The sequence below is a fragment of the Grammomys surdaster genome, unplaced genomic scaffold (assembly GCF_004785775.1).
Source record: "Grammomys surdaster isolate TR1022 unplaced genomic scaffold, NIH_TR_1.0 125606, whole genome shotgun sequence".
In the NCBI taxonomy this organism is placed as follows: Eukaryota; Metazoa; Chordata; class Mammalia; order Rodentia; family Muridae; genus Grammomys; species Grammomys surdaster.
In genome coordinates, this window is record NW_021620449.1 from 614,534 (window position 1) to 639,762 (window position 25,229).

The window sequence follows — 25,229 nt, forward strand, 5'->3', positions numbered from 1 at the left end:
GAATCAATGTTTTTCTGTAAGAAAGTTTTTCTGTTTTCTATATGTGGATTCCATTCAAGAAGAAGGTCCATCATCTCTGGAGTAGGCAGATTCAGGCTGACCACTGAAAGACCTGCTGACAACCACACCTTCCTTTGATTTGGTGCCTCCTTTCTAACCCGTCCCCTCAACGATAAAAGAATAATTTCCTTCCATTGAAAGGAGAAGATTTCGGTCAAATTGCTTCCCACCTCTGGGCCCTTCAGCTGAGCCAAGCTTCATTTCTTGCATGACTTTTCTCGATGTGTCTGGCTGAAGAATTCTTTTTTTTTTCTTTCAGTGTATGCTTTGCTTCCTCCTCCTCCCTCTCCTTTCCAGGGTGTGCGTCGACCTCAGTTTGCCTTACTCGTGACTGAGTTCATTTATTTCCCTGCGTTGCAGAGAGAAGAGCTGGCTGCACAGTTCAGCCAGCTGAGCATGAGCCGGCAGTCCTCGGGAGACACTCCAGAACCTCCCTCGGGTACAGTCTACCCAGCCTCCCTCATGCCACAAACAGCTCAGCCACCAGGCTACGTCATCACTTCTGCAGGCCAGCAGCTCTCCACAGGGGGCTTCTCGGACTCTGGCCCTCCCATCTCCCAGCAGGTCCTGCAGGCCCCGCCCTCTCCCCAGGGATTTGTACAGCAGCCTCCACCTGCACAGGTAAGTTCAGTCTTTTCCTCCCTTCTTCACCACAGATGGCTTGTGAACTTTTGATTTCTGCCATCGTCCCATCTTCTTGTTCCCACTCTGCTTTATCCTCTTTATGAGATCCTGGGGACCAGAAAGTACATCAAATGAACCTCACAGATGGGAAACCTGGAGAGCACCCATCTTCCTGGCAGCTGGCATAAGCCCATGGAAATAATGGACTCTGAATTAGAGAGATGGCTCAGTTGAAATAGTGCTTCATGCACAAGGGTGAGGAGCTGAGTTCAATCCCCAGAACCCAAGTTAAAAAGATGGGCACGGTGGGCTACAGTTGTAATCTCAGCACTGAATTGGCAGAAACAGGTGTATCCCTGGGGGCCTACTAGCAAGTGGCTGTAGCCAATATAGCCAGTTCCAGGCCAGTTAGAGATCCTGTCTCAAGCAAACCAAACCAAACCAAACCCAAACCCAAACCCAAACCCAAACCCAAACCCAAACCCAAACCCAAACCCAAACCCAAACCCAAACCCAAACCCAAAACCAAAAATAAACTGGAGAGCTCCTGAGAAAATGACCCTTGAAGTTGGCATCTGGCCTCTTCATGTACACACACACACACACACACACACACACACGATGCTATTCACATGGCAGAAGCTAGGAAGGGAAAGTCCTAAACCTAGAAACTTTAACCCCCTCCCATGCTGCTCAAGAAATTTGTTTTCCCTGCTTATCAATTCACAGCCACCTTCTGGAGCTGATCTCCAGACAGGCATGTCTCTATGAATACAAAGAACAGAGCAAAGCCAATATCCACTGTCCTTTCCTCTCCCCCAGGAGAGCCAGAGCCCACAGCCGATCTCACAGGTAGCCATTAATCATATTTAATTGACTGGAGCATGTAAGACACCACAGGTCACTGATTTTTACTGTCTTCTTTAAGACTGATTGTGTGTTCCTGTTCGGCACCAAACATCTCTGGGGCTCTCCTGGGTATCCCTTGCAGAATATTGGAAGTGATTACTGTCAAGATGGAAAACGCACACCAGCATTTTCTGCTCTGCTTTCAAGGCGTACAACAATCCCAACCAGCTTCCATCCTAATTATGAAGTATAGCCTGGGAGGGGCTGCTTAAAGTGCATGTCACCATGGTGGCATTAGTTGCACTGCCTTCACGTCGTGAATAAATTATTTTCTCTTCAAGACACACAAAACTCTCCGCCAGGAAGTGATTTTTTTCCCTCAGTTGTTCATTTTGAATGATTGATTAATGGAGGAGCCCGAGTCACCATCTCAGTAATATTTCCTCCCTGGTGGGATTTAAAGTGGTGTTTAAGATAATTTTAAGTAATAGGAGAAATGGTTCTATTACTATATTAATTATTTTACTATAAATTAAATATTGCAAGCTTGATTATTGGGAACAAACAGACCCATTGATATATAGGTGTAAGTCACAACTTGTAGTGAGTTCTGATATAGTAACCACTTTAAAGTTCAGCTAGCCAACAGTGCCACATTGGAGAGAGTTCCACTGATCCAGTCTGGGGGTGTCTGTAGAAATATGTTCTGTTTCTTCAGAGGACTACCTTCGAATGTTTCCTCTGGCTTGTGTGTGCTTTTCTAATGGCACTAGAAGGTGATCACTATTCACAGGAGTGAGGCTAAGAATAACACGAGGGTGGGACATAGGAAGAAACATTGTTGCCTTCTGATCACTTCTCCCTGGAATTTATTTCTTCCTATATTAATCCAACCACTTTTGCATAGTTTACACCTTAATATGGTCATTCAAAATATACATTCACACTGCTGCAGACCATCTTTATTCCTTTATTGCTTTACTTTCCTCCCTTCAAAATTTTTCACACTAGTTTTTCCAAATATGTCCATGGACTCAGCTCACTTTCCTTCCCCTAGGACAGAGGACCAGAGGATTGGGATGGGCCCTTAAGTGCCCGTTAGCTTCTGAGTGTCGATGTCACTATTCCCCAGGACTAAGCAATGGCACACCATGGAGAAGAGCCATGTAAAGGTGTTCAAACCTTTGCAAGGCACAGAAAGAAATAAAATTTAAAAAGAAGAACAGGGTTAAACAAACAGAAATTAGTAACTTCTAAAATCTACACATATTAAGTTTGATATTTTTCCAAATGATGAATGTTCATTAGAAAATTTTCAAGTATTGGACCTCCATTCTTTATCTTTGAAGTGGTTTTTTTTTCTCCTTTTGGTTTCATATTCGATGCTATAATACTACAGAATGGAATAGCATGGGCTGGTGAGACCAAGGCAGACACCCTCAATTTGATCTTAGGCCCTCATGCTGGAAGGAAAGAACTGACCCTCACAAGTTGTCTTCTGATATCCACACCCATTCCATGACATGCAGATGCCCACATCTATCTCTACATTCCCACAAACACACTTATGTACACACTGAAATAATAAGTACTTTTAGAAATGGATAGTGTGTTCATAAGCTTATATGGAAAAAACACATACTCTTTTTTCTAAAGATATGAAACCAGGATAACAGATGTGTACACATAATGCTGATAGATAAGTTAGACAGTAGTTGTACTTGTTCTTAATATTGTGGGACATCTGTGTAATATGTAATGTGTGATAGTGACTTTTAACTGTATCATATTTTTCCAGAATAGATCCAACTTGATTTGCTCATGAATTCTTTTTATGTTTTTAGTTTTTTGAATTGTTTTATAAAAAAGAGAAACCAGGCTAGGGAGATGGCATAGCTCATAGCTTGCTTGGCAAGGCTGCATGAAGATCTGGGCTGGGACTACCAGTGCCTGTAAAAGCTGGGTGTGGCTATGTACATTGTAACACCAGAACTAGGGAAGGTCCAGGACAGAATCAAACCGATCTCTAGACTTTATCGACCACCTGGTTTAAACAAGCTGTTGACCTGCAGATTTAGTGAGAGATTCTATGCCAAAAGCATGATGGAAGGACTAGAGAAATGACTCTTAGGTTAGAACACCCATTGCCCAGCTCCAAGAGATGTGATTTCCTCTTCTGATTTCCACAGACACCAGACACGAACATGGTGTACATGCACACATGCGGCCAAAACATTCGTACATGAAGAATAAAACAAGTGACTCTAAAAACCAAGGAGGAGCTCCTGAAGAAGACATCCAACATCACCCTCCAAATACACACACGCACATGCACACACACATGTACACACACACACGCACACGCACACGCTCATGTACACACACACAATGAGAAAGAGACAGAGAGACAGAGAGAAAGGTTAAATGACCACAAACAATGTATTAGTAAATGGCTGGTTGCTGAGCAATGAGGTAGAATAGTTCTAGGCTCTCCCAGCCCCTTCCCCTTGGTCATCTACCATACTTGAAAGTGAAAATAAAGTTCATGTTGAGTCCATGGCATTGCAAAACCACAGCCATACAATGTTTTCTTTGCTTCCACCTTCTTCCTGAGGGATGGGAACATACCATACACTCTACTAGCAAGATGGAACACAAATATCTTATTGACATAAGCGAATCAAAAATAAAATAGGCATAAAAATCAGAGCTATAAGATAATGGGCTCACAATCTTCTAAACACACAACTTTTAAACTCTGGGCTATATAACAGATGACTACTATTCTCCTTTTAGAGAAGATGAGAAGAGAAAAGCCATAGGACTGAAGGTAGAGTTAGCTGAAATCAGTAAGAAGCTAGCATACATATCATTGATAGGTAGGCAAAGGTGTCTTCTATATCAGGAAGCATTTGATCTCAATGGGAAGGGTTAGGGTGTTTTCACTGGCTGTTAGTCATTAAATGGTAGAGAGAAGGTTGGCAGGCCTAGTGGTATAGACCTGTAACCTCAGCATTTGATACAAAATGAGGTAGAAAAATTGTGAATTCAAGCCCTTCCTGGGCTACAGAATGAGTCAAAGTCTTGCCAACTACGTATAAGACTTTGTCTTAAACGTCAAAATAAAAGGATCCCCAAGAATAGCTGGGGAGATCTGTCAGTCAATAAAATGCCTACCACGCAAGCATGAATACCTGTGTTTGATCCCCCATATTCACATTAAAAAGCCATGCAGAGTGGCTCAGTTTGGAATCTCAGAGTCAGGAAAGTGGAGAGAAGTAGATTCCCTGGGTTCTTCTTGTCAGTTGACCATACTGATCAAGTTTCATGTTAATGAGAATCTTGTTTCAATCCAACAACATGGGTAGTGCCTGAGGAATGATGCCTAAGGCTGACCTCTGACCTCCATACCCATGCTCACACACATGAATGTGTGTACACACATACACACACACACACACAATGCCTAGGGATACAGCTAGGTGACTGATAAGGGGCTTACCCAGCAGGCATAAAAGCCCAAATTCAACCCCCACTACTAAAAATAAGTTTGCAGAAGATGCATACACAATATTCATAGGTCCCATTTGTATTCGGCAAATTTAGCTATGGGCTACATATAAATCACTCTTTGAAGCCTTGGCTAGACATCGAGTTGTCTTTTGCTGCTCATCACACAGTCACCAAGTGGGGCTGGATTTCTCCTAAGAAGTTCATTTCTGTTCCTTATTGTACTGGCTGGAGCATCTGAGCCAGGCTGTGTTCAACATCTGAAGACTGAAGGTTGCCAGCCAGCCAGTCAGCAGGGAGCCTCTGGCCTCTTAACACAACACGATAGATAGGTGTTTCCCTGGAGACTAAATCCTCTTCCTCCTGCAATGGGGTTGCAAATCTCCTTAAAGTTCCAGTTTGGGAATGCCAGACATCACTTTTGCCTCTTTGCATTGATCAAATCAGGTCACTCAAAGTTCCGCGACGACTTCCAAAGCATGGACAGGAGCTACCTCCCATCAGGGGAGAAGGAGCCTGCACATTGAAACAGGTGTGAGAGAGGATGTTCATGGCCCACCTTCAACATCTGTCACAGTTAAATGACACTGTATCGCAACAGTGGGTCTTATGTGAAAAATATGTTTCTTGTGCACAGCTCTCATCTGTTTCTCTCTCCTCCTGTCCCACAGATGTCCGTATATTACTACCCATCTGGTCAGTACCCTACCTCAACCACACAGCAGTACCGACCCTTGGCCTCAGTCCAGTACAGCGCTCAGCGGAGTCAGCAAATACCACAGACCGCACAGCAAGCAGGTATGTGAAATCTGTTTTCTTTCTGTCCTCCGGCTCGGTTATTTCTGATGGCGAATTTCATAGATGTACTCATTGGATAAATACCCAAAAGAGACAATTTCAGTCACATGTTTTCCCTACCCAAGGAAACTAACAAAGCAATTGATTCTCTCTGTGGGAAACTAAAAGGCAGGAGGAGAGGAGCATACGAGCCTGTGTATGCTCAGTTGTTCCCCAAAGCTATTTTTACATCCTCTGAGTTTATTTTAAAGCAGAGAAACAAGCACATCCCTATCTTCCAAGCCCACGTGTTGTTGTTTTTTTTTGTTTCCTTTTCAATGTGAGGAGAGTAATTTCCCTAGTTCTTAAGGAGCCAAATTAGTTTGTGTTGATACTGTCCTAAAATCCAGCACCAGCTTTAGAAGAAGGCTCCTGAGTATGCAGCATGCATGATGAAACTCTGACTTCATGGTTCACTGTCACGATGGCCACATGCCTGTCACCCAGAGCCCCGGCAGCCACTGTGCAGTGGGAAGGGGGGCCGATGCACTGTAAGAGAGTGAGTAGCAGGTCTCACAGTGAACCGGTCTCTTTCCCTACTGTGTCAAACTCCTAAGGAATGCCGTTATCCAGAGAGCAGCAGGCGCCCAGCAGGGCTGAGGGAAACGCCGCCACTAGGCAGAATCTCCTGTCAATCCTGCTGACCAAACTGCAGGGAGAAACTGCTAATTGTCATGCTGAAGACTCTGCCTCTGTAAGTAGGTCACACTAAAGAGCTCCTGCTGCGCTCCCCATGAATGCTGGCTCTGGGGTTTGATGTCTGCGATGGATACATCCGTACAGGAATGCGCAATGTGAACAGATACACGTGGGTGACATGGATAAGATATGTGTCATTTTTATAAGCTAGGGAAAACAAAACTTACAATCCTTGCCAAGGATTAGCTACAGACACAAACACCACCGCAAGAACTCCATTGTTAATGATGCTGAGGTTAAGGTTTTGCCAGATCCACACTGGAGACAGAATTCAGTTCATCTGCACCTTGGTTGGCTATATGTTCTTAATTTCATTTACGACCCATTTAAAGACTTTTGAGAGAAATTAGAGAAACCAACCTGAGCCAGTTTTTAATCTTGTTTAAATGTTGTATTTCTCTGGGATCTTTGAGTGACTTTTGTACTTTTATAGAAGAAAGAACAAAAGGATTCAAAGTTATTTTTAAGAGAAAGCCTTCGACCTTGCATTGTGCAATTACCAGAAACTCTCCAGCATGTTGGTAGGGACTATGCAGTTTCTTCTGCTCAATCCTGCAGGATAGTGCATTTGCATATGAATGGTCTCATCTTTGTCTGCCTGTGTTTACTTAGAAATTATTCTAGGACTGTGAGGAAGCTGATGAATACTTGTTATGTGAACCTAAGGACCCAAATTTGATCATCAGAACCCAGGTCAAACATAAAGAAAGGCGTGTGGTTATGTGGATTTGTAATCGCAGCCCTGGAGAAGCAGAGACAGGCTCCCTGAGCCTGAGACTCCCTGGCCAGTCAGCATAGCCTACTGAACAAACACCAAGCCAGTGAGAGAGCCTGTCTCAAAAGCCAAGGTACATGGCACCTGAGGAATAAAACAGCTGTGCTCCAGCCTCCACAAATGGCTACCTACACATACACCACACTTCACTCACATGAGGACACACAGTTCTCACCCAAAGTTACCTTTTCACTTCCCAGACCTTAGTTCAGAAGGTACCACAGAGAAGGTTGCCGTTGAGTCAGGAATGTGTTTGGAAGAAACACGATGCAGGCTATTAATTCTACTGATCTCGAGTGTATCTAATGTAGTGTCTGGATATGACTCTCAGAATTCTAAAGAGATATCCCACGATAGGGTGTTATAGTAGAAGGGTGAGGGTACAACAATATAGGAAACTGCTAATTGCAGAGTCTGTGTCCAGATCCCAGGGCCCCAGAATTCAGATTAGAACAATCACTGGTAATTTGGCCATGCCTTCTCTCTATTGTCTTCCCTTACGATAGAAAACATGTGAGAAAGTAGCTGTAATGTTTTCATTCTTCTATGAGGCATAGTAAGAATATTGAGAGACACAGAATTCCCTTCTGCATCCCTAGAACATACACGTGAATAATCTCAACCACAAAACTTGATAACCTGGCGTCACATAGGACCATGATATGCAGTTCCGTAGGAGAGATGGTGGTGACCCATGATCTTTTATTATTATTATAAAGAGTAAATCCTGTGGAAGGCTTGTGTTCAGAGTGGAGATAGGGCAGGTTCCATGTGTCCAAGTCATGGGTGACAGTCATTGTGGTCTGAGAGTAAGAGAAAGGAAAAGGGAAATGATTTAAGAATGGCATGGTCCCCAGACATGCCAACAACTGCACACAGATGCAGGAGACCTTTGCCCTCCTAGATTTGATGATTGCACCTGACGTCTGGCCTATAATCCCAGCAGAGCTTGCCTGCAGAAGTGAATTTACTGTGGATTGGTGAAGGCAGATGCTATCCCAAAGTCACAAAGCATGTATGTTCTACATTCTGTAGGAAGGAAGACCTTTGCTAAGGCCTAGTGAAGCCAGCAGAGTTTGAATATGTCACAGTTGGGTTATTCATGGGAATTATTCTATTAGTAGACATAGTCCCTTTAGATGGTTGTGATAGCTGTGTTTTCTGGAGGAGTTGTGCAATGCCACCCCCACCTGGACTGCCCCCCCCCCCACTCTACCCTCATCATTTTTAAGGATAAATTCAATTCGGGGCTAGCTCTGACCCAGAGCCACTACAGACATGCTCTGTCTGGTCTTCCTGCTCTCTTCTGGGCTGTCACATACTGAAGCGTTTTCATCCTTTAAAGTCAGTGAGATTTATCCCCACTCTGCTCTGCAAACTCCCTGCCACTTGTATTTAATTGTAATAAAAAGGCATCGCTCTCTTCTACATTCTTGGCAGAGTTGATCCCCTGTTGGGTTACAACGCTTAAAACTCCTTGCAGTGTCTTATTTTATCATTTCCTTTCCCATCCATGTGTGTGTGTGTGTATGCATTTCCCCATGCATGTGTTTGTGCATACACATATGCACATGTGTGGGCAAAGGAGTATACAGGTAGGTACATGTGGCAAGCAGTAACTCGAGGTTAATGTTGGGAATCCCTCTCTATTCTTCCTCTGTATTCACAGATATGGCTAGCCTAACTAGCTGGCATCCTCTGGACTCTACTTTCTAATGCTGGAATTACAGGCAGGCTCCCTTGCCCACCTGGCATTTACTGGGGAGCTGGGGATCAAAACTCTGGTCCCAATGGTTATCCAGAATGTGTTTTCTCCACTAAGTTATCTTCCCAACATGGACTGAATTTTTATAAAGGACCCAGAGTCCTTGAAGCTGGCTGAATGAGAGACTAAACTCATGGTTATTCGTTACACCAGAGACAAGAATCTTCCTCTTGGTGACTTCCTTCTCTTTGCCCCATTGATGGGCAATACTAGAATTAAAAATCCCTACCTGTCGATAATGACACATGAAGACTAAAGATAGTAAGCAGTTTTGGAAAAGTCAAAGGGGACATTTGCAAAATAATATTTGAATCTCATAATTATTTATATTGGAAATTATAAACCTTTAATATAGAATATCTCCTATGGGAAATGTTCTCTGCACATTTGTAAATGAGCATTTGAGAGAAATCTGCATTTGCTATTTGAGCCACACTGATCTTATAAAGAGGACTGGGAAGTGTACCAGCCCCTTCTGGTGTTGTTGTTTCTTTCTTTATTTGTTTGCTTGATGGGAGGCTACTGTTTGTTTGATTATTTGTTTTGAGGAGAATGTGTGAGTTTAGAGTTGTCTTTTCTTCAAATGTTGACAGACTTCTGCTTTGAAATGCTTTTGCCTATAGGGTCAAAATAATTCCTTTAGCTTTTCCTGATAATTTTATGAGAATTTTCCAGGCTATTTAAATTATGAATTGTATTTTCTTTTAAATTGTATGTGTATGTGCGCACCTGAGTATATGTGTGTGCACTGTGTGCATAAGCAGAGGTCATATGAGGATGTCGGGTCCCCTGAAGCTGGAGTGGTTGTGAGTCTCCTCATATGGGTACTGCAAACTAAACCCATGTCCTCTGTGAGGTCAGCAAGTGCTCTTAACCATATCTCTGCAGCTCCTGAGTTATGTGTGGTCAGAGGACTGCTCTGATGGTCTTTTACACACCTGAGTTTGGGTTTGGGAAGTTTGTGATTCTCAAGGAATTGCATCATTTCTTGAAAGCTGTGAAATTTGGGAACATAAAGTTGACATTGCTATTTGGATTTCTTTATTATTAATAACAATTATATTATTACATTTTGCAGCAGTAGGGGTTCATGAGTATGCTGAGCAAACTCTCTAGCACTAAGCTGACCCCTGTACCCGCCTCACCCATCTTCTTCCCTTTCCCACAGTTTCATCCCTGGCTTTGCCTCTTCCCAACTCCTCTCTTTGCTTCCAGACACTCTTTCTATATTCACCAAATTTACCCAATCAGTCATTGTTTTGTCAATTTTCTTCTATTCTTTTAACATTTCAATTCCCATGCTCCCTGTTTCTTTGCTTCAGTGTCGTTTTATGTGTTCTTGAGATAGGAGGCTCAGTTGATTGGGCACATCTCATCCTTTTTTACCACAAACACGAAGTGCTCTGTACCCCTCTCAGTGAAGTGCCAACTCTGTGCCCATGTTTTCATACGTTGTGTTTCCATTTCCATGGTTTGCATTGGTTTTCTCTTTTTGCATATGGTCAGGATCAAACCCAGGACCTTGTGAATGCTTCTCTAGCAGCAAGCTACACCTTATAAACATCTTTAATGTTTCTTTAGTATTGCCTCTTTGACCCATGCATTATTTAGTGTCATGCAGCTCCTTGGAGAGTTCTTTCTTATCTTTCTGTTGCTGGTTGAAGATAGATTCCATTACGGTTTGATAGAGATTCAGTGTGATTCTTGTTCTGCTAACATAGTTGAGGTAGTTTCGACACGGCCAGCCACGCTGTACCTTAAGGGATGCTCAGTGAACTTTTGGGGAAACTTTTGGTATAGTCTATATTTCTGTACCATATTGTACAGATGATTTCTAGATCTCGTCTGCTTCTTTTGTTGTTGAGATCTCTCACGTGTTGCCTGGCATTTTATTTGCTAGTTCTGAATATTCTTGAAGGGCAAAAATTCACATCTGTCATAAAACCTCCTAGTGGTCTGACATAAACCTCCAGGCAAGGGGTACCCCGTATTCTTGGCATCTCCTAAGCACAGGAGCAAAGCCTTCAAGGTACACTGAGCTTGTTGTCAGTTGACTGTTTCCAAGCAAATGTGCTTCACCTCCTTCAAAGAGAATGTTAGAACATCCAACAGGAAGAGTCTGGAAGGGAAAGACTCTGATCAGTGGGGATTAGGAAAGCTGCTCTCTCTCTCTCTCCCCCCCTCTCTCTATCTCTCTCTCTCTGTCCCTCCCTCCCTCCCTCACTCCCTCCCTCCCTCCCTCTGTATCCTTAACTTCCTCTCTGTCTCTATGTGTCAGACTTTTAAAAATATTTTCATTTATTTTTTGAAAGTTTCATACATTTATACAATGTATTTTGATCATATCTATGGACCACTACCTTCCTCCCTCACACCCATGTTCTTCCCAAGTTCATGTCTACGCTGTTGTTGTTACTAAACAAGCCCTGAGAGCAATTAATACAATTAATATGCCTATATACTAGCAGATATGAGACCATCCATAACAAGAGAGGCAACCTACCTACAGAGACATCCCCAAAGGAGAGAAACGCTGCTTCCCTCGGGTGTTAAGAGCCAGTAGCTCCTGCACTGTGTGTGGGCCCATCCGTTCTGCGGTGTGTGTGCAGTCTTACACAGAACCACTGCTGCTGTGATCAGACGTGTTCATCAGCCATTCAGCATTCAGAAACAGCTTCCCACCTCAGTCATTAGCTCTCACACCTTTTCATTCCGCCCTTCCACAGTGTGCCCTGGCCTCAGATGGAAAGTCTCGGTAGACATGATGGGTCTACAGCTGAGCACACACAGTGACATAGTCTCAATACTTGGAGCTATCATGAGTTACTACAGTAACTACTGCCCACTGCAAAAAGAAACTTCCATGACAGAAGTTGAGAGGAACACAATTCCATGGGCACAAACACAAATACTCAGAAGACAGTTGGACAGAGAGAACGTTCAGCAAAACAAGTCTCTAGTCTTTCACAGGCTTCTATACACTGTTGGTTAACAGCAGGAGTATACTTCAGGATTAGCTAAAATAGTAAAGATAAGCTCAACAGACAGTCCACCATTCTGCCCACCTGGCAGAGCAGGAAAGCCTGAGTTTTTGCATGTTATGAAATCTGTAGAATGAGGTGGTTGTAGAGCAAGAGAGAGAAACTCCCCCGAGAGGTTCCTGAGTTATAATGGCTGCACATGATTTCCCTTGGATTTTGACAGCTATGGAAATGAATTTTCAGGTTTGTTTTTATTATTTTTAATTACGCATCTGGGTGGGGGTATGCTGTGTGTGAGTGAAGCTGCCAGAGGAGGATGTTCCTGGGAGTTGCCTTATGTGAGTAGCTGCTGGGGACTGAACCTGTGTCAGCCATAAAAATAGTATGTGTTTCTTAACCCTGAGCTTTCTTTCCTGGGAGATAGTTCTTGCCTGGTTTGGTTTTATTTGTATAGAGGGCCTCACAGATCTCTACCTCATCTCTTATATCTCTTCATACCAGACCTTCCATGATGTTCCCTGAGCCTTGAATGGAACATGTTGATAGACATTATTTACTAGCCTAGGCTGCTCCCGTACTCACTCTGCAACCAAGGATGATATGAATTTCTGATCTTCTCGTTCGTGGCTCCTAAATGCTGCGATTACATGTGTGAGTCATCACCCACGTTCTTACCTCTGTTTTATAAAGCCATTTGCCCTGTGCACCTTCCTCAGAGCTGAGCTTCTGCTGAGTGACTTCTTTGGAAACAAAAACTGTACTGTAGATAGAGATTTGCCTATGAAAAATGCTTCGCATTTCAAATTATAGTTCAGATGGGATCTCCCTACTCAGGCTCATGTTCAGATAAACAATTATGTCTAGTATCTGTGGGAAAAAACAGATTGGCTGTAGAAAGGGAAATGGCTCAGAGGTTAAGAACAGTTAGTGCTCTTGGAGAGAAAGAGTTCCATTACCAGTAGCCATTTGGGGCAATAGAACCAATGGCAGCTCCAGTACCAGGAGATCCGATGCCCCCTGTTGGACTTCCTGGGAACTGCATGCACATGGTACAATATATACATGCAGGCAATCATTCATATACATAAATAAAAATAAATATTTTTGTAAGGATATTAATATAAGGGGTCCTTGTTGGAAAGAAAACCTATAGGAAGGATGAGTGAGGAGGATAGGAGATTAAAAACTCAGAAAATGTATGAAATTGTCACAGAATTTAAAAAGAGGGTGAAAACTGTATTGTATTGCAAAATCCAAGAAGATTTGTGAGAATTTCTTATGTTTATTGAATGAATTTATACTCTTTTTAAAAATTATCTGTGTTGAGTAAATGATGTCCCAATGGCATTAAAATATTCAGGTTGGAATCCCTTGCAAAGACAGTGGTCCAAGGCCTTCTTTACTCCCTACCCCAGGATGAATCTCACGCGATAGTCCAGCCTGCCCTTAAACCCTCAACCTTTCTACATCAGGATTCCCAAATTTGTGATAAATCTCCCTCTAACTTTTTCATCCACACTGCCTCAACAGGACACAGAATAAGTATGCACAGAAGCAGAACGTGAACATTTGAAGAGGCTTTGTGAGTAAACTGAGCCTAGATCAGCCTGCCCAGTGAAGTCAGAGATGGTGGGAAGTCAGAGGAGACAGGAAGATTCCTGTCAGAGATGATGGGAAGTTCCTGAGAGACTTCAGTGCATTCAAACTGAGTAAAAAAGGTAGCTTTCAAAATCCATGCAGGTCTACACCGTGTCTCTGAATGTGTGATGTCAGAGTCATCAAATGTAGACAAGTTATGAGAGGAGCAAACACCTGAGAATGGGAGCACAGTTCCCGAGGCTTTGGAGATGTGTCACACCTGAATTCCAGGCTTATGTCAATGAGAGCCTCATGAGGAAATTTGAGGGAAAAGAGAACCAGGCCAGGGGATGCAGATTCTGTTTGTCTTGTTATAATAATGATATGAATAATTTGATAATATTATGATAAAATGATAATGGAATAGCACAGAAAACTGAATGTGGCTCTCTGCAGTTTGGGAACATCTCAGAGGCCATGCTTCCATCCCTTACCTGAAGAGCCATTGGTGTGCAATGATTTCTTCAGAGAAGAATCGCAGTGTAGGAGTGAGTCGATCTGTTGAAAATTTCAGGTAAAAGACAACCCATTCTCTTAGGCTTAGCTGTACTCATGCTTATCTGTGTTCATTTTAGTGTGTGCAGCGAGTGTGTATAAGACAACAGAGAGGAACTGGAGAGAGAGAGATTAATTGATTGATGATTGGCTGATTGATTAAAGGGAGGGAGAAAGTGTGCCCCCTTTAGCCTTTCTTCTTGGTGTCTCATCTCCCCTTGGAAGACACAACGTCTCAGCTAAAATTTCAGCATGAGTATCTGAAAGCTAAACGGAAAGCTGTCGGCCCTTCAGTTCAAATATAAACAGGATCTCAGCTGTAATGAAATGCTGAATGGGAAAGAATGGGAGCTGGACAAACCGACTCCCTTCAGCAGGCAAACGTGCACATTGTTAAAGTTCTGACCTTTGTCAGGGTGCAGTGTGTCTGCAGCCAGGTGCGCCTGGTGACTTGGGACACTGTAAAACAGAAAGCGCTGTTGTTCAGTGTTGAGGTGACAGGACGTGATCCCATCTGGACAGCCCATCCTGTCATAGTGATGGCCCCTCCTTCCTCCTTCAACCCCTCTGTGTCCCTTGAAAGAGAGAACAATGGGACAATTTTGATGGCACTTCTGGAAAAGACATCCAATTATCTGTTTCATGTGCATGTTTGAAAGTAGACCAAAACCACAGTCCCCTTCCCACTAGGCAAGTCCCCTTGCCTGAAGGCAAGCTCTATAGATAAGGATGGGTTTAGCTTTATTGGTCTCTTCTCTCAGATGTTCTATTCTATTGTAATGGTGTGCTGTTTGTATTAACCTCTCTGAGTAAGAATGTTGGTACCTCCCTAACTTTCTGAAGCACATTTGCAATGGGGCAAATGACACCCTCACAGAATCTATATCCTTATTTAACCAGGGCGCACAGCAAATCCTATATATCCAGTCTAACTTATCTATCATTTGGTACCAATGTCCCTTGGAAAAAGTTTTGCCTTTAAATGAGTCTCTTCCCTCATTCTGTTTATTTGTGTTATTTCATAACTCTCTCTTGGGGTTGGAGTGAAATGGAGGGAGAGGAGGGGAAACAGCAGAATGGTGGAAGGAGATGGGATTTGGTGTAATAAATAAGTATATTCTTTTATGGAGTTAGGGGGTGGCTCAGTTGTAAAATGTTTATCCTACAAGCATGATGACTTGGTTTCAACCTCCAGGACCTGCAATGAAACACAGGAGAGTCTCTGGGACTCACGTTCAGCCAGTCTAGACAGTGGTGAGGTCCAGTCTCAGTGAGAGACTCTGCATCAAAGGATAAGGTGAAGAACAATGAAAAAGACACTGCAAGTCAAGCTTTGGCTTACACACACACACATACACACACACACACACACCCCACAGGAAAAAGACAAAGAAAAGGATACATTAACTTACAGCCATTCAGATTTTGTTTTCCTATTTTGATTTTCCTTCCCTGGGATTTGATTGTTCTGAAAAAGAATTTAATTAATTATCTTACGCATAATTTCCATACATGTTAATTTTCAAAACTCCTCAATTTTTATACCTATATCATATATGTAGCTTGAGAAAGTAGTATGCTCACAGTCACTCAGAGAAGCAACAGGAAGGCTGTCATATCCGACAGCTGGAAGAGGCACTGCACAATTTTTGTGCCTGATTCGTGCTATCAGAAGCAGAAGGATAAAGGATAAAAGAGGAACGGGAGGGCTTAATGGTCTGTCTGATTTCTGTTAACATCGGTGGGAGTCACACGGATAAATCCTTGTGGAACACACTGTTCGCAAAATAATAGTTTGGAGAAGGTTTCTATGGAAATGTCCCCGTGTTTCTTCCACTAATTGCCCTAATTATTACAGTCTTACATAGGCAGGAATGGGGTTGAGAAGTATCACATTGGGATTCGGAAAAAGGTTAACAGGTCTGGGACCTGATGACAGGAATCACTATTTTTAGGCATGAAGAATCCTTCATGTTCCCACGTGTAAATGTCTATGTTCCCTGTACCCCATAGGAATCTACACTGAAAAGGCTTTGTTGGACATGTAAGTAGCTGTGGATTTAGCCCTCTGCTTTTGTCTTAGCTCTCAGTTGCTATATTTTTCTTTGTTAGTTCATGGGAGTGCATGGGTGTGGTGATGATTTTCCTGATGAGTGTGTGTGTGTGTGTGTGTGTGTGTGTGTGTGTGTGTGTGTGTGTGATGTAGTGTAGTATCTCTGTATGTGTGTGTGTATGTGTATGCAGGACAACAAAACAAACCCACAATTTCTGCTTTCTAACTATACAATAGAAAATGGAAAGCAGCAGCTTCTTGAAACAAAGGAAGGAGGGCTAAGCTGGGGAGACAAGAAAAGAAAGGCAGCAAGGAAAAAATAAACGTATTCTTCTGAGTAAGTTTTGAAAGCTTTAGAAAGATATATTCGTTCAAAGAATGTGGCTTATTAACAACTTTAATGAAATAATTTAAGAGAAAGTAAGCTATTGTGAGACTTGTCCAGGCCTGACTGGCTGTTTGTCCCATCTATCGCTTTCTTGATTGTTACATTGCCAATCGCTTTGGCTCAGTTATTACCTTCATTATGAATGTTGGGTCCCATGGATCTTTAGACACACCTTTCTAAAGCTCCTCATCCTCATCACTTCCTCCTCACACCCACATCTGCTTCCTCAGTTTCCATGTCCAGCTTTAAGGCTGAACCAGCTCACCAGGACTTCTCTTTCTCTTTTTATATTAGACAAGATTTTCACTGGAAACTCACGATGCTCTAGGTTATGTTTTCATAGTCTCCTCTCTATCTCTTCATCCATCCATCCTTACATACATCTATGTATGTATTTATAAGTAGATACATACATGTATGTATAGGTATATTCATACATACATACATACATACATACAGGTATACACGTACCTATGTATCTATTCCTATCTATCTGTCTATCTATCTATCTATCTATCTATCTATCATCTATGTATCTATCTATCATCTATCTATCTATCTATCTATCATCTATGTATCTATCTATCATCTATCTATCTATCTATCTATCTATCTATCTATCTATCTATTATCTATCTATCATCTATGTAATCTATCCCTGTCTATTTATCTATCATCTATTTTATCTATTATCTAGCTCTATTTATCTATCATTTATTTATTATCTATTTATTATCTATCCATGCATCCATCCATTTATTATCTGTCTGTCTGTCTGTCTGTCTTTCTATCTCTGTATCTCTCCCCTCTCTCGATTTGATTGACATGTGCCTTTAGATGCACATATCTTCCTTACCTTGAAAGCTCTATTCTGTCATACCAGCTCTGAGTACCTGGCCATCTTTAGAGCCAGCCTGAAAGGTAGCCCTTGTGCTTGTAACTTCACTTAAAGATCCACAGAAGATGAAATGTGAGGAGTGAGTTTTATCTCTCTTCCTACATTCAGAGCTGCTGGGGTACTCATGACAAAATTGTTAGATTGCAGGGGAGGGGTGTTTGACATTTCCACCAAATTCACTTTTTGCTTGAAAATATTGGTGGTCTTCCCACTTTGAATATGAAGTAGTATGCAAATCATCTCATGGAAAGGACTGATTAGAATTAAGTAGTCCTTAAGAATGTGTTTCTTCAAACTCCCCTTTACATTCCCACTGCCTTCAGATGTGACGGGTTAGTGCACACTTCAGGGACACAAATGTCATTTCAGCAAAACCAATGAGAAAGGATCTACTTCATTCATCACACCACAGCCTGTCCCTTCTCCATGGTCAGAATGGCATCCAAGTATTAACCAGCCCTTCCAGTTCTAAAGTAGCGTAACTGTTCTTTCCACACTAGCAGTGACAGGCATCAATCATTGTCATCCATGGAGGCTACAGAACTGCATGTATCACTGAGTTACGGTGATTCTGAGAGAAACATCTTGTCTCATACACCCTCCTTAGCTGGAGAACCCCAGGCCACACAGTTGCCAGAAAAGAAGCCTAATTTGATCAGTCCACTATCCATACATCCTTACTTGCCTGCTCACTGGGAGATATTGGTGACAGGTACAGTTTCCACACTTAGGCTATTTGATCCTTGAAGCCTGAACAGGCTTCATCTGTGGCTTTATCCAGGGGCCCAAGGAATGAGTTTGATGCCCAAAGACTCTTCCCACCCCTCAGTAATGTCCTGATGACATATTGTCCTTGGCTCCCAAATATTTTGCTTAAAGGTCTTAGAGACCCATTAAAACTGGATTTTTAGAGTTCTTCAAAATGTTTCTACCTCTCTCTTTTGTTGTTGTTGTTGTTCTTCTTCTCCTCTTCCTTCTCCTCCCCTTCTCTTCTTTTTCCTCTTCCTCCTCCTCTTCTTCCTCTTCTTCCTCCTTCTTCATTCTAGCACCATGACACCGTTTTATGAGCCATTGGTTTCTGCCCATTAGGAAAACCTCAGCTTTGATGTCCCAAGCCTCGAGAGACGGAGATGAGCCAAAGAGAACAACCCAAGGCTCATAAGAATTATGAATTATAAACTATGACATCATAACTGTTCTGGGAATTAAAAATAAAATATAGAAAGATCGGAGTAGAATTGAACCCCAAAAGCCTTACAGAGTACACAGTACTTCAAATAACCCCATGTTTTGAAGCACAGCAAGGATGCCCATGCCAGGTCAACCTGGATCCAGGTGATTTTGCATTATTTTTCTTACCCAAGGAGATTAAATCCTGAAGAGATAGAAAACTGGTCTAAATGAAGTTTATGTGTGTGTGCAAATCCAAATGTGATGGTCCAGATGAATTGCTTCTAAATGATGGGTTAAGTTTGCTTTCCATTTATTTTCAGGCCCTGAAATTTGTATAAAAGATGTTGTTTTGACTCCAACGGGATACAGTGGCATGTTTGGTGATTGCTATAGAGTCACACATTAATTTGTCAATATTTACAACATACTTATTAAGAATGCTTCTAAATGATTTCTACATGTTTTTCCTCCCTCCATTAAATATGAGAGGATGCGGTTTAGAATGCTTGCCTTGCATGCATGAGATCCTGGATTCAAATCCATCATCAGGGAAGCTATACAACAGTAATCCTGGCACTCAAGGGCTAGAGGCAGGACAATCAGAAGTTTGAGGTCATCCTTGGCTATGCAGAGACTTTGAGGTCAGCTGAGGATAGAGGAAACCTGGTTTAAAATAACAACAACAACAACAATAATAAATTCAGTAAGACAAACATAGACACTGAACATTCTAAGAAGGTGAGCTGACTGAATTTTCATTCAGGAAATATTACACAGCAAGTTCGTAGATCACCTGAGCGCTCAGCTTCCTGGGAGCACAAGGAAATCAATAAACCATCACCACATGAGATCTGAAGTTCCACTTCTTTCCAGCATATTGATCTTTCTGACTCTGATTGCTGCCTTCCTCAGAGCAGTGATGAATATGCATACACAGTGACTAGCTTCTCTTGTACCCCACTGCTGAGCCTGTCAGTCACAGAAGGGAGGGTCATAAGCTCATTTCTTCTCCTCCCTTCTGTGGAATTGCCACCTGCTCAGCTTGCCACCACCGGAATCCAAGCTGGCTGATGCCAATGCCTCTACTGCAGGAAGAACTCCCCAGTACACATGGAGATGAAAAGAACGTTACTGCCATTTCTTTTCCTATATTTTTTCTTTCACCATGCCCACCTTTCTTTTCATGTGGGTTAAACTAGTGAAACCTATTTTCCTGCCTTTGGATGCTCAGAGTCTGTGATGGCTCTGATTTGATATCTTCCAATGTATCTCAGCTTGCTAATGTGGGCCCCATTCACTGTAAACTGAAGAAAGATACTTGGGGCAGAAAATCAATGGTGTTTTGGCCACATATCCTTCCAGTGTAGTCAACAGACACTTGTACTTTTGATTAAAATGTCAATAATTTAAATTAACCAAATAGGAAGAGTGAGCCTGTGTCCCCGCCCTGTTCAGTAACACTGCAGCGCTATAGGAATTTCCTTCTATCTCAGTAATTAGATGGCGTATAATAAGAAATCCTTTACATGTTTGTGTGTACTTACAGATTTCAGAAGCCTATGAAAAGATACTAAGTCAGGGTTTGTTAAGGAGACTAAGAGAATCAGACTAACAAGAGCCAAGCCCCCTCCCTTTGCTCCTTATTACTGGCTTGTGTGACAGTAACTGGGTATAAATTATGTAGTTCAGTAATGCCAGCTCCCAGCATCAACAAGAGCTATCCTCCTGCCTCAACTCCCAGCCCTGAGGGTTTGTGGCATTGTTCTAAAGACTGTCAACTTGAATTCTTTCCATTTGCCTCTCAGTGACAGGCAGCATTCGTAAAGGGACAGCTGCCATGTGGCTGTTTCTGTTATATTTGTAGCAGGAGCCTGGCTTGGGTTTGGAGAGGCTCTGGGGAGGCTGAGCCTCTGAGGAATCACAACAGATGGCTTTATTGCGGAGCTAACAGGCGTGGGAGTAGACGCAGGAAGTGGAAAGACACACCAGCTGGGAGTTGTATGTCTGCTAGTCCTAAAGAAACTTGATAGGAACTTCATGATTGACTGAGCTATATTATGTACATAGAAAAAAATGGAGATGAAGATACTGTGAAATCAAATTAAAACTGTGAAGATTTTAAAACGAAGGAGCCTGTCACTGCCCTGTGAATGGGAGACTCATCCTCTGGCAGAGCCTGTGAATGTGATACCAATTAGCCAAGGCATACTGTGAGTGCAGCTTGGTCGTAGGATGTTTATCTAGCATGTACAGTGTTCTGGGCTCAGTCCACAGTACCAGCAAACGAACAAATAAATTGGGGGTCTAGGAAGATAGCTCTGTGGGTAAAGTGCCTGCCATAAAACTGTGCCAATCTGAGTTTAGAACCCCAGAAGCCACATTAAAAAGCTAGCTGGAGTAGAGTGCATCTTCAATCCCAGTTCTCCTCCAATGAGATGGGAAATGAAGAAAAGAGAATTCCCAGAAGGCTGAGAGTCAGGTAGCTTGCGTTTCACCAGAGCAAACAAGAGTCCGTGTCCAAATCAGATGAGGATAAACCCCTAAAGTTTTCCTCTGACCTTCACACCAAAGAAAACATGAGCCTGCTGCTGGCTTACACATAGCCCACTCCCTCACCCCATCCCCTATCCCCAACAATGACTTTTAAAAAATTAACTAAGAGAAAAGCATTCTTTCATGATTCCTAAATAACTGCTTTTCAAAACATACTGTGCCTGCTTTCAGACTGGCATGTGGAAGGCTCATGCAGACTACTAATATATGAGGATTTGGGGAATCACAATTTCCATAAATTGACAATGTCTAGCCAAAGAGGGTTCGGTTTGAGTGGGGCAGATGTATTCCTTCAATCTTTTCTAAAGCTTCCTTTCTCTTTAAATGTAATGGATTCTAAAACTCACATAGGTCAGTTCCTCTGATATGCATTCTTCAGCAATTAATGTGGCATTAATATTTAAGAACCACTGGCCTGAGGCAAATTGACTTTGAAAAGTCTTCTGAGTTTTGTTTCCTTTCCAGTGTTCAAAGGGAACTCCCCATTGGTAAGAATGCCATGGGGATTGGACTGAGCATGAATTTTCATCTACACTTTCAAAAGCATCTCTAGCTTGCCAGAAATATCACCTGATGCAGCAAAGGTTTACTTGCCTGCTTGGTCTTTAGGAGTGTGTTCAGAGGTGTTTATGGGTAGGAAGATGGGCAATCAGCTGGAGAAAAGATACTAAGGAGTGAGATCTGGTAGCAGGCTTGGGTACTTAGGATGCAAAGCCTCTCATAAGCTACTAATGGATGCTTTCTTATACAGTATCACCACAACAGGAAGTCAGAGAAGATCTTGGGGCATCAGCTGGAGGAAGCTGGAAGCAAAGTTAGGTTACAATCTGCTGCTCTTTTCCCTTATTCCAGTTTAAAGGGACATGTTTTTATAACTCCAAGCAAAAAACAATCTCAATAGATTGAAGAGCCAACAGAGTTCTTTATTCTTAGATGATAAAAAGGGAACCTAGAAAGAAATGGATTTCTAGGGCACAGAATCTAGAAAGATCAGTGCTACTTACCGGCCCCAGAAGGTGTTCACCCAACACGTAAAAATTTCTATCAGTCCTTTGTTTCTGAGAGTGTAGTTTCTAAATGAAAACGTAACACCAACTTTGTACTGAGTGTTTACTGAGCTCCAAACAGTGCCAGGCAGGAATCCAATTATGATTGCAGAGAGAGAGCCCTACGGGTCATTCCTCACACAAGCTATTTCCAGCACTCCTCCAAGCACCCTTTCAGATGGGATGATTCCATCAGTGTTCAAAGAATGAAGAGCTTCTTTAAAATGGAGAGCAGTTAGCATTAAAGTCAAAACTTGGAATAACCGTGCTTATGCGCACATGCTCACAGACAGACAGACAGACAGACAGATACACACACACACACACACACACACACACACACACACACAGATGTGTGCACCCTTGTGGAATCTCTACCATTCTTCTGCCAATTTGCAGTTTTCTGCTCAGAAGTCCATTGTCAATTCTTCCTGATGCTTTAATTCTTTTCTCTTGGTTTATATCTGTCAAGATGTCAAACGCTAAAACAGGATCATCTTCATTATGACTCTTTGCTTCTACCATGACTTAGGTTGAGAGAACCATGGCAAAGCCTGTTAGAAGTGTGTCTGAGATGGATTCTGAATGATAGCTCAGAGGTTCAGCTATAAGAAGGTATGGGGGCCAGTATGAAATGCTGTAAGGTGCACTTATCTGGATCCTTTCTTGTGCCCTGGGACTTCGAGTGTATCACAAATGGCAGGCATCAGTGTACTGAAGTCAGTGGCGAAGACTTGTTAGTTGACTATAGCTGAGATATAATTTCACATATTCTTTCTTGTCAAGGAACACAATTCAACCATTCCAAGAAACAAAGAGATGACGTGGAAATGTACAGATTCAGCAAATGCTTATTAAATTAAATCTCAAGTAAGTAGTTCCCTCCTACTGAGATTTTAAAAATGAGAAAGGCAAAAATCCATCCCTTTAGATAGTTAGAGCTCAACAATTACTACATATAAATTATTTACCCCATATAATGGAATAGTTAAGCTAAGAACTAAGGCATTAAATTACCTGAGATCAAACTTCTGCTGTGTACAGCAGTGTGACCTTGAACAGATTAATCTCTGTGACTCAGTGTACTCACGCATAAATGAGACAATCCTAAGACTGCCTCATCAGCACTTAAATGCAATAATGCAAGAGAATTGCTTTGTTAAATTGTTGGTACACAGTGCTGGACGTGGAGAGAGCAATGCCTAGAGAATAACGAGGCCCCAAGTGCCCCTGTGAGTCTTCTGAGGAAAGGAGGAGTGATTCTGAATCCCTACCATTCCAACACCCCCTCTCCTACTTATCCAGAAACCAGAAGGCATGTTAGCACATGTTTGTAATGCTGATGCCTGGGTTATCAGACTCCTTGTGCGAAGTTCCTAGCTTACTTGACTACTTCCAGGCCAGTGAAAGACCATCTCTAAAAATTGAAGGAAGTGAAGTAGATGGTTCCTTAAAAATGACAGACGAGTTTAACTTCTGGCCTCTACCTACATGTGTATATATGCATGCATACATTCACATATGTGTATCTGAATGCATGTGTGTGTTCATGATCGAACATGCATATACACATACACACAAAGATCATAGAAATTTAGCATACTGTCATTTAAATGTTTCGTCATACAATTAGAGTTATAACTTTATATTTTGAAGAGGAAACTGGGCGTTCAGGGTTTTGTTCAATTGACAAATATAGTCACAGCTCTGCCCAATTCCAGCCTGCAACTAAGTTATGTGTCCCCACTAGCTGGGGCTGCAGTGACCTGCAGCTATTGTTGAATGCTCTCAGAGGCTCCAGTCTCTTTATGGCTGGAAAGAAGAGCAGTTTGGCCATTGCAGAGGAGGCAACACTATCAGGAAATCAAACAATTGGGCACTAATTTGTTTCCTGGACTGCCCTAGAAGTCACCGCCAGTGTCAGATCGCCATGGAGCATATATTCTTGCTGGAATTTGGAGGCTCTGGGCCACTGATGTGCCAATTGCTTTCACTTGGGGTTCTAGTCTGTAATTTATCATCGGAGTGTCCTACCCTGCTCAAACGCGCCCTTTGTGGGCAGAGGCAAAGCTAATATACTTTCCAAGTGCGTTTGAATTGCTTCAATAAATCACAGCTGCCAGTGTAAGCAGCTTTATCACTTGGCAGGACAATAAGTTATCTTCATGCTTTGGAGACACAGGCTCTCCAAGACGTTTATTTGTGTAAATTATAATGCATCATAACCCGTTTCCTAAAATGAAATTAAGAAGCTCACAATGTGTGTGTTTTTAAGAGGCAAGGACGTATGCCAAAGATAGCGAGCGATCCAATGAAGGAAGGGAACTCTTTATCCTGCTTGTTTTATAGCAGTATTTTATTTCTTTATCATTGGCCCGGTGATGTGAACATTAAATGCTTGTAACCAGGGTTAAATTTTGTCTTGCTCTTTATTGCCTCAGTGTTTCTGTGAAAACAGCCGACAAATGAAGGGGGACTAAGTGTAAGATATTCTTCTTAGGAAATGGAGAAGCAGCTCTGCTGATAAAATGCCTTCTGTGAGGTCCAAGGTCAGATCCCCAGCACCGACATAAGGAGTGAGGTGTGGCAGTGCACACCTGTAACCCTGACACTGGGGAGATGGAGCTAAGAGGAGTCCTGGTGCTCAGTGGTCGACCGGCTTAGCTGAGTTACTGAGCTCTAAATGCAGTGAGAGACTCTGTCTCAAAAAGCACAGTGGGGAGTGATTGAGGAAGACATCTGCCATTCACCGCTGGTAGTCACAAGCATAGGCTCATGCCTGTATGTGAGTGCCTGCACACACACACACCACCACCACCACCACCACCACACATACACACACACACCACAGCATATACCACCCACCCACACCACACCAAACACAC

The 25,229-nt window shown here is 42.4% G+C and overlaps 1 protein-coding gene across 32 annotated transcripts in view; it reads left to right on the forward strand.

Annotated features, from left to right (window-relative positions):
- Nucleotides 1-25,229, forward strand: part of Arpp21 (cAMP regulated phosphoprotein 21) — a 164,612-nt gene that overhangs the window by 107,336 nt on the left and 32,047 nt on the right. For all 32 annotated transcript variants that reach the window (XM_028787084.1, XM_028787074.1, XM_028787079.1 and 29 more), the window contains 2 exons: nucleotides 421-681; nucleotides 5,715-5,841. In XM_028787084.1, the coding sequence (XP_028642917.1) occupies nucleotides 421-681; nucleotides 5,715-5,841 (388 nt within the window). The remainder of the gene's footprint in view (nucleotides 1-420; nucleotides 682-5,714; nucleotides 5,842-25,229) is intronic.